At 45.7% G+C, this 16068-nt stretch overlaps 1 protein-coding gene across 2 annotated transcripts in view; it reads right to left on the reverse strand.

Annotated features, from left to right (window-relative positions):
- IQCB1 (IQ motif containing B1) overlaps positions 1 to 16068 on the reverse strand; it is a 308848-nt gene that overhangs the window by 35856 nt on the left and 256924 nt on the right. For both annotated transcript variants that reach the window (XM_086958877.1, XM_086958879.1), the window contains exon 13: positions 11895 to 12051. In XM_086958877.1, coding sequence (XP_086815003.1) covers positions 11895 to 12051 — 157 coding nt within the window. The remainder of the gene's footprint in view (positions 1 to 11894; positions 12052 to 16068) is intronic.

Genomic DNA, 16068 nt, shown 5'->3' on the forward strand with positions numbered 1-16068 from the left:
CCAAAACGGGCTTACCCCCACACGTTGGCATGGAGCCGCTGGTACAGCATCTTAGGCAGGAGAGCGAGAATAGGGTTGGAAGGGACTGAGCATATAGTCTCGCTATATGCAAATGACATCTTGGTTTATTTACGTAACGGCTCTCGCGGGATCCCCATAGTGATGATTATCCTTGAGGAGTTTGCGGAGTTGTCGGGACTGCGTGTAAATACCCCCAAAAACATGGATTTCCCACTGAGGCCAGATCTTAGCAGACAGCTAGACCTCCCTGTAGACTTAGAGTGGACCAGGTGCTCCTTTCAATACCTGGGAATGCAGGTATATCATCGGCAAACAGATCTGACGGAGGGAAACCTGGGGGGAGCCCTGAGATCCCTGTGGTCAAATGTAGCTTTCTGGCGCTCCCTCAAGCTACCAGTGCTGGCAAGACTGGCGCTTTCTAAGATGGTGGTGTTACCAAGACTTTTATATTCTTTTGTTAACGCCTCAGTGGTGATCCCGAGGAGTTGGTTTAAGATCCTGGATTCACTACTGAGGGATTTAATGTGGGACGTTCGGCGCAACAGGGCCTCTTTGAAGACGCTACGAATGCCCTTGGCGGGAGGAGGGCTGGAAGCCCCAGATCTTGGGGCCTATTATTTAGCGGCACAGCTTCAGTAGTTGGCTGGATGGCTAGATGGAAGGGGGCTGGAGACGTTGACGCTGCCGGCTCAGGCCTCCCGGGGAACCCTGCTTGCCAGACTGCTTAATCCCTGCCAAAGATCAAAAATATGGGTGTACTTCTCGGGGTGGCGGTGGCGTGTTGGGACAGATGCACCAAAAGGGCTCTGGGTGTGTTGCTATATGCACCAAATCTACCCTTACGGGAATTGCGCAGATGGGAATGGCCCTTCCCTTCACACAGAACCAGCTACGGGGCAGGGAAGAGGCAGGGATCTTAACTGTTGGGGATTGTTACCAGGATGGTGAGCTGCTTACACTTGATTATTTGTTAGAGTACCATGATTTACCCCTGGGACAGTTTTTAAACTACCATAAAATAAGGGGGGGCGCTGGCTGAATTAAGGGGCAAAGACACAGGAGAACCGGCCATCCACTGGGCCCTCCACGCAATGGTGACGCTGGGGTCTGCAGGATATTCGGTGAAATGGCTCTACCGGGCAATAAAGGAGATGTCACAGAATCATCTGCCCTGCATACAGGAGAAATGGGAGGGCTCGCTGGGTAGGCAGCTATTGGAGAGAGAATGGAAGAAGATCCTGAGGAGGTGTCAAGGAATTCAGCCTTTAAGCTCATACAATTTAATATATTGCATAGAACATACCTTACACCTAATCAATTGAATGTAATATACAAGAGAGATGACCTGACTTGTGCCAGGTATCGAAGGCTAGATGCCAATTTCGATCACATGATGTAGTCCTGCCCGGAACTACAGCAATTGTGGGCCACAGAAGTAGAGAGAGTGAATGGGGCCCTGGCCCGCGATATACCATGTTGTCCGGAAGTATGCTTACTGGGACTGTTCCCGAGGCCGAAATCCAAATGAATGGGGCACAGATTTGTAGATCTAGCCTTCCTGCAGGCTAAGCGGAGAATAGCCCTACGATGGAAGGCGGCGAAATGCCCACTAATAGCGGACTTGGAGAAAGATGTTGACTGCTGGGCTAGAGCAGAGGAGAGAGCTTTGATCTGGGAAGACAAGGTCACGAAAAGGCGTAAATCCTCAGCAGGACCATGGGCAGAAATACTGAGGGCTTAGGATACCCGTAACAAGACTGACCGACATTCATAGATTTCTCTCACCCCCCTGTGCCCGGCGCCCCCCACAACCCCTTGAAGGCCTCCCCTCCTCTCCTCCTCCCCCTGGAGTCCCCCGGTCCTCCAGGGGGAACTAACCCCCAAAAAGCAGAAAAGAAAATGCAATGATTTACTTTATAGGCAGTGGATCCCTGGCAGTTTTAGTTGCAGTTAAGTTTAGATAGGTATCTATTGATTCCCAGATGCCTTAAAGTTGGTGTTTCTTTTTTCTTCTCTTTGATCTGATTTGCACACATACCAACTCATAAAGGGCATAAATGTGCGAGAATGACGCACGGGCAGTGGACACAACTACTCCCCGTAAGATATCTTGACACAACAAGATCTTGACATCAAGATCGACAGATAAGAGGCTGCTGCTTCTTAAGGAGAGGGAATTTACTGGGAATTAATCCTTGAGGTTGGTCTACTGTTTACTTAACCCTGAGGACTATCATAGATGATGTCAAATGTCTCCGATGTTTGGTATATGCATATATTGTTGATGTTGAGAAAATGCATGGTTTGTATTGTATTAAATGTCATAAATGCCAATAAAGAAGATATTTAAAAAAAGAAATGTATTTGGGCATCCCTATGTGGGCATCCCACTCCTTGTGGGACTCCGATACGAGTAGGAGAAAAAAGTCAAGCCAAGAGATAACCTTGTGGCCTCGGAGTAAACGGTGTAACTCTGTTCCTCTGGGGGCCAGCCCAATGGCGACAATAAAACATGTCAGTGGGAACATGGCATTGGATTGGTAAAGGAGCTCAGGGAACATCACCGGCCATGTTTAGCGTCCTGGCCAGACCTCACTGTCTATATTAATGATGATTTTGTTTGGTGGAGGAAGTTCTTGACTATTGCTCAGTCAGGATGGCAGATCTGTGTTTTGCCTGTCGAGATGGAAGTCTCCGGTGATCTGCGTTTTACTGAATGAGGTGGTGTAGGAAGTCTTTTTCTTTGTGTAAGATAAACTCTAATCGGCGAGCAGCAGCCACTGAGGCGGTGGGTAGTCCAGAGCCATGGACTACCCAACTACCTCAATCTGAGTATGTTAGGCTCAGGTAAGGCATATGAAATGTGTTCAAACTCCTAGCATAGTTGTTCAGTCCAACCATTTGACCAACATAACATAATATCTTAACGGGACCCACAACCATTTAACTACACTCTCCTGACTCAGTCTCAGTCTTTCTTTCAAATCGCTTAAAGGAGGCTAAAAGTAGCACAAGAGGCTCAATAAGTACCTATAAATACAAGACAAGTTACTTACCTTCGGTAACACCTTATCCGGTAGAGACATGATCTAGCCGCAGATTCCATACTTTTGAATTTCCCTGGCGTCATACTGGAACCAGAAAATTTTTCTTCAAGCGAAACCCTTCCGCGCCGGTAGGTGGCGTCTGTCGGCTCAGACTGACATAATCGTCATAGTCTCCGCCGCCACCTCGGCGCGCTGATGTCAGTTACTTTTCACTACTTTACACGCCAGGAGCACGGAGCCACGAAATGCACTGACATTGGTGTTTTTCTGAACAACTGGGGCCCTGAAAGTGACCAGCCCTAACCTAAAAAACCTGTCCACAATGCTTGGAGGATGGGTGGGTCGTTAAGGAATCTGCTCTAGATCATGTCTCTACCAGATAAGGCGTTACTGAAGGCAAGTAACCAGTCCACCTGATAGACACATCTAGCTGCAGATTCCTTAACTTTGAATAGATACTCAAGCAATACCATCCCCAGAGGAGGGACTACAGGCAAGTTTAGACCAGGTAGTCCCGCAGGATAGTGCTGGTAAATAGGCCATCCCAGCAGAATTGACTGTCCAGGCAATAGTGTTTGGTAATCGTGTGCAGGGATTCCCAAGTTGCTGCCTGACAAGTCGCAACACCGTGGTTGCAGCCTTAGCTCTGGTGGAATGAGCCCTTAAGGCTTCAGGAGGCTGTTTCTTGGCCAGAGCGTAGCAAATTTTGATGCAGAGGACAATCCATCGTGAGAAAGTCCTCTTCTGGACCGCACAACCTTTCTTTGATCCATCGTACTCCACAAAGAGTTGGTTGTTCACATGGTCAAGGTAGAACGGCAATGCTCTTTTTTTGGTCTAGTCAGTGGAGTTGCTCCTCTTCTTTAGAGGGATGCGGAGGAGCCGAGAAAGTGGGCAAGGTGACCGACTGCCCCACGTAAAATGGTGTAACCACTTTCGAAAAGAAAGCGGCCCTAGTGCATAGCACCAACCTATCAGGGAAGAGGGTCAGGTGAGGAGGCTTGAATGACAGAGCCTGCAATTCGCTCACCCTCCTGGCAGAAGTTATTGTCACTAGAAAGGCTGTTTTGATAGTAAGCAGCCAGAGGGGGACGTTGTGCAGAGGTTCGAATGGAGCACACATCAGTAAAGGTGAGAACAGAATTAAGGTCCCAATAAGGTATGATTAAAGAGTCAGGTAGAAACACATGTACAAGCCCCTTGAGAAATCTATTTACAATTGGGGATTTAAATAAAGAGTGTTGGTCTGGCAGCCTCAAGAAGGCAGACGGGCCCGAAAGGTACCCTTTGAGAGTGTCTAAAGCAGAGCCCTGCTGGGCAGGGGTCAAACTAAAGAGAAGGACTTGAGAGAGGGAAGCAGAAAGAGGATCAATAGATCTTTCTATACAATATTTTACAGAATTTATGCCACCGGCAGGCATAGACCATCTTGATAGAGGGACGCCTGGCTGCCAAAATAACATTACAAAATACGGGAGGAAGGTCGAATGCTGTCAACTGCTGCTGCTCAATTTCCACGCAGGAAGGGGTAGAGTTGACAGGTTCGGGTGGAGGACCCTTCCCCGCTGTTCTAACGGAAGATCCTCCGGAAGGGGCAGGCTGATCTGAGGATCGATGCTCAGTTGGAGAAGCTCAGGATACCAGACTCTCCATGCCGAGTCTGGAGCCACAAAAATGACTTGTGCCCGGTCACTCCTGATATTCTTGAGCACTCTGGACAGGAGTGGTATTGGCACAAAGGCGTACCAAGTCCGAGCTCCACTACGAGATGAAAAGCAATGCTGTGTGAGTGCCGCTTTGGAAACTCCAGCGTGCAAAACTGCTGACATTGCACGTTCTCAATGGAGGTGAACAGATCTAACCAAGGCTCTCCCCACTGCTGAAAGAGACCTTGCACCACCTGCAGATGGAGACGCCATTCGTGATCCGCTAGGCATCGACGGCTGAGTTCGTCCCCCCTGGCGTTCAGAGAACCTACCAGGCGATGAACCACCCTGCTGTTCCTGCCACATCCAGAGATGCAGGCCCTCTTAAAAAAGGGTGCAGGACTCCATCCCCCCTTGTTTGTTGCAATACCACATGGCGGTGGTGTTGTCCGTGAACACTTGAACCAGCTTTCCCTTGATTGAAGGAAGAAATGCTTTCAACGTCAAGAGAATTGCTTGGAGCTCCAGCAAGTTGACATGGAGTCCGAACTCCGCCGGAAACCAGAGTCCTCTGGAGTCCCAGGAGTGTCGCATCTGTCACTACTGTGTGGTCTTGTGGGTGAAGGGAGAGGGGTGTGCCTCTGACCCAGTTGGGGTCTGTTAGAAACCACTGCAGGTCCTGTGTAGTTCTCTCTGAGATCTAGACCATGTTGGAGAGATTCCACTGATGCTGCGCCCACTGGAACTTTTAGTGCCACTACAGAGCCTGCATATGCCATCTGGCATGAGTCACAAACAGGATGTAGGAGGCTATGAGTCCCAACAGCCTAAAGGTCTGTCTCACAGAAAAAGCAGAATAGAGGCTGAAACATCAGTATCGTAGCCTGAATATCCCGGGAGGATAAGCCCGAAACTGCACTGTGTCCAGAAGAGCTCGTATGAAAGGGAGCATCTGAGTGGGAGTCAGGTGTGACTTCGGCATGTTAATAGCGAACCCCAGCGAGTGCAGACGGTCTACCGTAGTCTGGAGGTGGGAGACAACGGTCTGGCGTGAGCCCGCCTTCAACAGCCAGTCATTGTGGTAGGGGAAGACTGGCACCCCTGATCTCTACAGATGAGCTGCGACCACCGCCATCACCTTGGGTAACAATCAATCAAAGGCCACTGGTAAGGCCAAAAGGTAACACGATGAACTGAAAATGCTTGTGGCCTACCATGAACCACAGGTTACGCCAGTTGGCAGGCAAGACGGGAATGGGGAAATATGCGTGCTGCAAGTCCAACGTTACCATCCAGTTTCCTGGGTCCAGAGCAGATAGGGCTTGAGCTAATGAGTGCATTTTGAACTTCTCCTTCTTGAGAAAGTAATTGATGGGCCATATGTCTAGGATGTGACGAAGGGCTCCAACCTTTTTGAGCACCAGGAAGTAGCGGGAATAACAACCACAACCCACTGCTGGCATCGGCACCCTCTCTATGGCACCTTGGCCAAGAGAGCCGTAACTTTCCGGCAGAGGAAGCCCAGGTGATCCTCCATCATCCGGTCTTGAGATGGTGGCATGGAGGGAAGGGTTGTCCCCAAGGGAAGACTGAAGCCCCGTCGGACAGTTTGCAAAAGCCACCTGTCCAGTGTTATGGACTGACAGTGGGGCAGGTGATAGCGAATCCTTCCACCAACTGGGTGCCCATGTTCGCAAGCAGGAAGATTAGGAGGGTTTGGAGGCTGCAGCTGCGGGGGGTGAGGGAGGGGACTGACCAGACCGCTGGCTGCCCCCATAGGGTCTGTGGGCACCGGGCCCATGACCACACAGTGTGGCTGCGAGGGTATTGGTGCAGTTGGAAGCCCCTTCCGTAACCACAAAAGGAGCGAAATGTGGATTGAGGGTGATGTGAGGCCATAGAAAGGCCCAAGGACTTGGCCGTAGCCTGACTGTCCTTGAAGCGCTCCAGCGCTGAATCCGCTTTGTCTCTGAAGAGACAGGTGTCTCCGACAGCACTGTGGGCAGCATCTGCACAACTGTATCTCAAAGAGCTTGAGACTAATGGCCCAAAAGGCATGCAGTGTTAAAAGACCGCAATGCCAGGCTGGCGGAAGAAAACATCTTCTTCCCCATAAGAGCCCAGCCTCTTGGACTTTCTATGCAGGGGAGCGGAAGGGAATGTGCCTTGGGATGTCAAGGCTTGGACCTACAAGCTTTCCAGGGTTGGGTGTTGAGTGAGGACGTTTGGATCCCCTGGGGCGGGGCAGTGGCAGTGGGCAATTATCCTAATCACAAGAGCTTCTGACACCAGTCCATGTTAGGGTTTTGTTTGTATGGCTGGTATTCCTCAGGGTCCAGCAACCCCTCCCACTCCTTCCTGAGTCCTAACGCAAAAGAATAAGGCTCAGGCTCTGATCTAGGAGGCAAGGCTCCTGTCTGCACCAGATAGGGCGTTGAGCGACTCGCTTCAGGCTCTGTATTAGAGTCGGGGACCAGAATGTGGATGGTGCCACCGGCGGGGGCAGGACCAGCAGCATCGGAACTGACGCCAGGGAAGGCTCAGATGATACGACAGGCGCCGGTCCGGATCCGGGAACGGATTCTTGGGCCCGAATGGAACCAGAGCTGCCAGCGCTGAACCAGATGGAGCCCCTTCCAACCCTATGAGGCCCAAAGGTGCACCAGTGGAGTTTGGATGCCCAGATATGAGGTGCATGGCCTCATAAAACTCTTTTAGTTGGGCGGTTGTCGCTCCGGCTCTTAGAAAGTCGGAGAGGCGCGGAGCCGGCCCAGGCGCAGGCTCTACTCTCTAATACCGAGGCAGCCTTGAATGATGACACTCCCTTGTCTCGTCGTTCGACTGACAAGGACAAGTTGAAGACCTCTTCCTCTTCTTGTGTCAAGACATACCCAAATGTCCAGAGGATTTGGAGCGGGACGATGACATCGGACTTCACGATTGCCCTTAGGACCTTCCCCTTGACTGGGACCTTGAGTGTTGTGGCATCGCCCGCCGAGCCACCATGAGTTTGAGGCACAGCTCCCGCAAGGCTTAAGGATTCATGGTGCGGTAGTCGTAGCATGACTTCGGGTCGCGCTCGAGGCACTGCAGGCAAACATGATGCTGATCTGTCACCGTCATCGGTCGGTGACAGGCTCAGCAGGGTTTGAAGCCAGCTTTCCTGGATAATATACTGTCCCACCGGGAGGAAAAAAACCTCAAAAGAATCGACAAAAAACTTTGAAGAATTCCATTCAAACAGTGATTGAGGGGTAGCTCTTCTCCAGATCAGCTGGTGAGGAAAGAAAAGAACTGACATCAGCATACCTGGGTGGTGCCTATATAGGTGCTGCAGACATCACTTCTGGCGTGAACGACGACACCTACCGGCGAGCAGGAGTACTGCTCGTGGAAAAGCTTCCAGATGGTGGCCGGTGTCTCTGGAACCACCACCTACGCCAACAAAGACACAAAAATTGTGGGTGTTCTTATTAATGAGTCCTTGACCAGGCAGGATCAAATTACTGTCACATGCGGCAAATTCTAGGTCCTCCTTAGACTACTTTAAAAATTCTTCTAAGGGATCCCAGTAAATATGTGTAGGACCATAGTCCAAACTCTTGTAATTAGCAGATTGGACTATGGTAACACCCTATATATAGCGATGGCGACTACCTTTTCACCTACTTACAGGCGCTTCAAAATATGGCGGCAAAGCTCATATGCAATTAAGACAAATATAGTTCTGCCTCGGTTGCCTAAAAACCTTTCACTGGCTTGCCATACAAAAAATGGAAAAATCTAAACTCCTTTGTCTTGCGCTTAGGGAGCTACATAACTTTGGTCCATTGATTTTTCATGCTAAAATGGAGTGTTATACTTCTTCAAGAAATCTGAGACCCATGAACCTAGCCCTGGCCAAAACCATACAGATCAAGCCAAAACCATACAGATCAAGAACGTTAGAGCTGGTAGCCGATCTTTCACTTATCTTGTAGTAGTCCAATGGAATTAAATACCTTTGGATCTTCGCTGCACTGTTGACTACCTTAGCTCCAGAAAGACGCTTAAAACTTGTCTCTTTCCTGATTAATCTGCTGTTATCCTTTGGTCCTTCCCTGTGAATAGTAAGTAATACAATATGTGGCATCTATAGCACTGTGATATCCCCCTGGGGATGACTGTTTGCGCTTTATAAATACTGCTAAATAAAAAATCAAAAAAATCCAGTCTGACACCTGGGAAATTCTAACGTTAAGGAATCTGCAGCTAGAAGTCTCTATTGGAATGAAACATCCACTGAAGCACTTCCATGAGCAACAAAGAGCCGTATATGTATCCTGTACTCATCAGAAAGGGAAATATAAAGACAGGAAGTCCTCTGCCTGAGGAGTTGCACGAAAAGAGGGAAACCCGCTATTAAAAGATGGGGTCAAATAGCCTTTGTTACCAGATTAGGAAGGAAAGGCGGCTTCAAGTAGCTTGTCCTCTGAAAATACTTTGTAAGGTACATCTTCTGACAACGTCCGACACTCACCTACCTCCCAGGCTGATGTTACAGCTAACAAGAAAATGTCAGAGTAAAGTAATTCACAACACAAATATTTAGATTCAAATACAACCATCAACCTAGCCAAGAATATTGAAGGCATAATGAGCTACAATATTCAGTGCATGAGGAAATCGGTTAATAAAAGCCTTTAACAGTTGAAACACCATCAGAATGTCCTATGAAGATGGCTTTATCGGGTTTCATCATGAACTTCAAAAGTGCCTCCATTTAACCTCTTTTGGTTGACTGAGCAGTCCTTCCTTGCCAAGCTGTGAAGCAAAACCCAGTGCTTCAGCCAAGAAGGCCTAAGCAAATCAAAATGCCTCTGATCACATTCACAGAACCTCAACCAATGCATTTATACTGATATATCAAATTCCTCTGGCTGACACGCAATATGAAATGGAGCTTGGATAAGACAACCAATACTAGCAGCTCCATCCCTTCAGGAGCAAGACCTCCAAGTCAGGCCATAGCGACTGTTCTTCCTTCTACATTGTCTAAAATGTAGTGATTCCAAAATCCTCAATGAGCACTGGAAGACTTACCAAATGCAGGATGCCATGAGGTCCGATAATCTGAAAAACTGTACTGTCCAAACCTACTCGAAAAACATAAATATAGAAACCTTATATTTCTATGCTTTGAAACCTCTTCCCTCAGCAAAAATGAATTAAGGAAATAGTATAAGCCACCAAACAGTACGTTTAATTTCCCTGTTTGGCATACTTTAAAGAGCTCGAAGAAAGTTCCAGTTTGTGTAGGAAGTGCTAACAATAATGTTGGATGGAAGACAACATTCAGTAGCCACCCGTTTAAAAACGAACATACTTGTATTACCAGCAAATACAGACATGTACCCTCCACCAGCAAACTTGTGAACACTAAGGTGGGTCTACTATTAGAATGCAGAGTTTCAAATATCAACCAATAAATGTACAGTTGTGTGTTTTTGTAAATTCATTCCATAAGCCGCTGTTTGTCCTAAACCAGCTTCCTGGCCATTAGGCCAAAGATCCCCTGTTTTCTCTACCATCTGCCACAAACAATACTGGTATTTAGACACCAAAAGTATTCATAGAACTCAAAGCCAAGGAGCAAGAAGCAAAGCCTTTCTGCCATCTCATCTTCGCTTTTGGATTGTCTATCTAGAGGCAAAGCTGGAAAGCAACAACTGGAAAGCAGTAGGACGTCCTCTACCAAATGCAGCATGAATTATCAGAGAGGATTCCACAGATGATTCACATTATACAACTATTTATATTTCCCTAACCCACTCCTACAAATACCAGGCACTGAAGCTGACTTTTCTCACATATCCGCCACAATGAGATTGTTAAAAGGAACGACAAATGTAAAGTAGTCTCTTGGCATACAGAGTTAAATATCAGCTACTTTTTCATACAGAACAACTCTTTATGTAGATGGAGGCGCCCACTCCAAATTTGTAGACTTTTTAACAGGTTATGAATTATAATCAATTTAAGGCGTGGTTTGCAAAGTCATAAACCCATTCTATCAGGTTAAGAGTGCAGATCACTTGCATCCTGTAATTTCAGCAAGATTCCAGCAACGTACTCTACCTTATCACTTCGCAACTCAACATCAAGGAATGTGCATTGTGCAAAAGGCAGGCCCCATCACCTGTAATAATGTTCCTCAGGGTGGTCAGGGCAGGAGTATCATTTAGTTACCCAAGGAGGCACACAGTTTTTGGGTACCGAGGAGGGTGATGAGGTCTGGGGCAACAGCTTCGAAGGTAGCAGAAGCTGGTGATCCAGAACCATCAAGTCCCCTATAACAAGCCAGCCCTCCTGCTTCACAAAGATGAAGCCTTGTGCAACAACATTGCTCCTCACTTAACACCTCATAGCTACTTCCGTGAGCTCAAATATACATTAAGCGTATAATATTCCGACGTGTGCTGTCCTGCCAACATAGATTCACACTGTGGAACAGGCAAGGTGGAGAATGAAGCAGCCACTGCTCTCTCAATTGGATTATAAAGTAAAGGATCTCTCTTATACAGGACTCAAATTGCAACATTTAGGGAGATGCCTGCACAAGAGCCAAGGCTCTCTCCACATCGGATATCGGACTCCAGCCCTCTCCTAGAGCTGTTCGCCAAATGACGTCAGAATGAGCTATGGTTATTGATAATACCCAGGAAAGAGGCTACTTTTAGAGGAATGCTGTGTCTGGGAGACTGAGATTTATGTCAAGACTTTGACTTCTATTTTTATTCCTTTCTGAACTTCCCAACAACATACAGAGTGCTCACAAATCTCCGTTTTTTTTTACATGATATGTTTGCGCAGAATGGAAGCAAATGCATACTAATATTTTTTAAAAAAAGACAAAATGGCAACAAAATTCAAAGGAGTATGGCCCCTCAAATGGTGGTGGCTACCAGTGAATTCTAGATGCTTGAACCCTGTGAACTGAAGGGTTGTCTGAAGTGGCAACATGTACCTACTAGTGTGTTGTCATACGATAGGCTGTATCCTGTCTAGTCCTGTGACAGTGTGTAAAATACCATCCTGTACATGAGATATTTCAAAGATAAGAACTCTGCTGAGGGCTTAGTGTGCAGTAGAACCAAACGTCCAACCCTAGACAAAAAAACAAAGAATACATTCTACATACTGTATAGCATTTGGATATCTGTGCTGACTTGGGCCAGCAAAGCATCTCTGCGGTTTGCAGACTTCTGCTCAAGTTTCCTCTTTAGCAAGTACTGTCCAAGGGTTTTCTGTGCTCGAAGATGAAGCTCTTTACTCCTCTCCTCTGACAGTTCAGACACCTAAAAACGACAATTAAAGCATTTTATAGCACTTTCTTCAGAAAATAATCAACACCATGCACACACAGAAGAAAAGTAAAGACTTTGTGAAAACATGAGACAATAAACTAGATTACTTTTTTTTAATGTAGGTCATTTTTTTCCGGAAAACCTCTACTAAGCATAAAAATAATTGTGTTCTGCAAAATGGGCACACGTGTATCCAACAACTAACTTACCAGATAAATATTGATGACTACAGATGTATAAACCTTTGCAAACAGAATAATATATATATATATATATATTATCCAACGAACAGCTGCACTCGTCTCCAACGAAGCGCGGCCACACCGATCCAGTAAAGTAAGTGTTGTTTATTTGGGCAAACAAACACGAATGACGCGCTTCGAGCTATCCAGCTCTTGGATGGATGGATATATTATATATCTATATATATATATATATATATATATATATATATATATATATATATATATATATATATATATATATATATATATATATATATATTTTTGATGCAAAGGCTCAGCTTTTAGAAAAGCACTCCACAACGTTTAAGGTTTCACCTCATTTATTGGCATTTCGAAGGTGGCTTCCAATCCGTCTTTTTAACTTGCTTGCCAACGCGTTTCTGAGCTGTCTGCTCCTTCGTCCTGGGCTCTGGCAGTTCGGAATAATTAACTGTTCACAGTCCTTGCTGCAGCTGTCTTTAGTAGTATCAGCTGTAGGCGTCACAGTAGCTTGGAATATTGGGACATGTAGTTCAGTGATTAAGGACTGTGAACAGTTAATTATTCCGAACTGCCAGAGCCCAGGACGAAGGAGCAGACAGCTCAGAAACGCGTTGGCAAGCAAGTTAAAAAGACGGATTGGAAGCCACCTTCGAAATGCCAATAAATGAGGTGAAACCTTAAACGTTGTGGAGTGCTTTTCTAAAAGCTGAGCCTTTGCATCAAAAACATTTCAACACGACAGCTTCGTCGTGGGAAAAGCACCACCCAGGTACAATGAAGGAGGGAGCCTCTGGAGAAAGGGGCCGTCAGACCAGGACTTTCCAGGGGTCTAACACACGGCGCAGCGTTTGGTGAGAATTGTGAAGGTGGAATCACAAACCGGGGCACACTGAAGTGCTTTAAATGTCACAATGGTGCCGGATTCAACCACTGTGACCTTGTAAAATATCTTGGCAAAACGGAACCCACTGTGGGTGTTTTAATCACTGAACTACATGTCCCAATATTCCAAGCTACTGTGACGCCTACAGCTGATACTACTAAAGACAGCTGCAGCAAGGACTGTGAACAGTTAATTATTCCGAACTGCCAGAGCCCAGGACGAAGGAGCAGACAGCTCAGAAACGCGTTGGCAAGCAAGTTAAAAAGACGGATTGGAAGCCACCTTCGAAATGCCAATAAATGAGGTGAAACCTTAAACGTTGTGGAGTGCTTTTCTAAAAGCTGAGCCTTTGCATCAAAAAAAAAAAAAAAAAATATATATATATATATATATATATATATAGATATATATATCTATATATATATATATATATATATATATATATATATATTCAGGATGAGATCCCAGTTTCAACAGTCTTCGTCACTGAAAACATCCAGGCACTCACAAGCAGGGTTTTATCAAAAGCTTATTTATTTAAGCAATATACCATCGACGCGTTTCGGGAGTCAATATATATATATATATATATATATTGAATAATTTTGGCGTTTGTGGACGGAATTGGCTGAAATTTTCAGGAAAATTTAACATTTTGTTTCTGAGCAGCCCATGAAAATTTTTGGGGGGGGGTTCGTCAAGGGGGGGCCGAGAAAAAAGGGGGGTCCCAAAATGCGTTTTTCCCATGCAATTTTCCATTGGGCGGTTGGACTCACTTTTAGCTCGAACGGCTGAATGGATTTCCACGAAACTTGGCAAAATTGTAGATATTGTTTGCCCGACGTGCCTTTGCTATGTCTCAATATATGTGCTCCAGTGGATTTTGATAAATTAACGTTCAAAAAAATATATATATCTGTAACAGCGCTCCGGTTAGCGCCCCGGTTCGCGTACCTGACGCGTAACGGAACTTCGCGAAGTGAAGCTGATTGGCTCTCCGGTGTCTGTCAACATTCTAAACAGTCCGAAACGGCCGCCATCTTGTCTCTCGGTAGGATCGAGAGACAAGAGGTGGAGAAAAACGAAGGGGGAAATTAATGAAAGGGGGCAAGGTAGACCCCTCCTGACCCCCTAGGAATGATGTGGGGGCTATTAAAGGGTCCCGTGGGGCAAAAAATAAAAAAATAAAAGTTTCGATGTTTCGCGGTAGAAGCGCTACCCGGTACGCGGACCGGGAAACTAACCGGCAGCGTAACGGGAGTCCGCCATCTTGTGTTTCGGATGAATTTAGACACAAGATGGAGGATAAAGAATGTTGGGATAGGGTATAAGGGGGCACGGGAGACGTATCCTGACCCCCTAGGTTTTCTAAGGGTGGCTGAGGAGGCTCATATATGTCGGAAAAAAAATTGAATTTTTTGCGCGGTTAGCTGCCTGTACACGAACCGGGTAGCGAACCGGGAAGCAAACATAAGTGAAAATTAGTGAAGAAAGGTACATTCAAAATTTTTAAAGAGTAATCATAGTTAAGGTAGCTCTGAAAAGAGCTTTTGGGTTCTGTGTAAGTTCTAGGTACTTATAAGTAGGTACCAATACACAGTCTTAAATTTTGTATGAAAACTCTGTTTCCCTCATCTGAGAAGTGTACACCATCTCCTCTGTAGATCTCTTGCATGTAGTAACGCAAGTTATTGTTGTAGATGGAGCCCATTCCATGGTCTCTCATGTAAGCTGAAACAGACTTATTTACATGCTTCCTCGCTTTCTCAATTTGTGGACAAAATTGATTGGACCACCTCCATTTCTGTCTTTGGCATATATTTGAATACACCAAGGCAGTTTTAGGAAAAAGTGCCATCAATTGCTCAAAGGTGTCCTTTAAAAGCATTTCCAGACCTATCCCAGTCAAAGTGCCTAGGTCATTTCCTCCACAGTGCACTATTAAGAGGTCAGGGTTTGGCAAATGCAAAAAGGTTTTCACCAATGATATCAATTGATGAGATCTCAATCCTCTCTGCCCAATCCATTTGATTTCCACATTTTGTAAATTGAGGTTGTGTAAATTTCTGTTATCAGCATACCTGTGAGCCCAGTGGATGTAGCTATGTCCAATAATCCAGACAGAAAACACGGTGAGAGGAGGTTCTGCTGCAGTCAGATGAAGTGTGGGAATGAAATGGCAGTTGAAACAGTAGGAGTTTGTAAAGAAAAAAAACTGTGGAGTTTCAGTGCTAATTATTCACTAGCAGTGATTGGTGGATTTCCATTGATGAAAACAGAAAGTTAGGGTGCATGGATGTGTTCTTTGAAAGATGTAATTTGAATGGTTAAGAAAAAATTATTTTAAGAAACATTGCAGTGGATTAGCAGGTGTACTGAGAGTTCAGAGTTCATTTGAAACATTGTTGTGTGAACTTGTAAACATGAGAGGTCTGTCAGGAGGTAGTTGCTATGGAAAAAAGGCAGAAAGGGCAGAGGGGGGAAGGGTGTTGATTTGAAAAAAGTGAGGGAAGAGTTTTGATTGGGTGACATGAGAGATATGTGTGATGAATAACAGCATTTCTGTGCCTTTGTTGGTTGCAGCCTCTGGAGTGCATACCCTTTGCTCTGCTAAAGAAAAACTGGTGTGTTTCTGAGACTGTTTTGAAATTCAAAAAGCATTTGCTAAGGTGAGAAAAGATTCATTTAATTTAGATAGAGACTAGTATAGTTTATGGAGAAAATAAGGAAGCCAGCTGTGCATTTAAAATGTTGTTTTGTGTCAAGTGTTTTCATTATGTTTTCCAAAAAGATTTTGCTTCTTTGACAAATTATAATTAGAGATAATGTGAAGTATTAGTACTGACAGGGTGTGCTTGTACATAGGAGTTGTGCTGTTTTCAAATTATGACCAGAAAA

This window comes from Lissotriton vulgaris, chromosome 2_1 (assembly GCF_964263255.1).
Source record: "Lissotriton vulgaris chromosome 2_1, aLisVul1.2, whole genome shotgun sequence".
NCBI lineage: Eukaryota > Metazoa > Chordata > Amphibia > Caudata > Salamandridae > Lissotriton > Lissotriton vulgaris.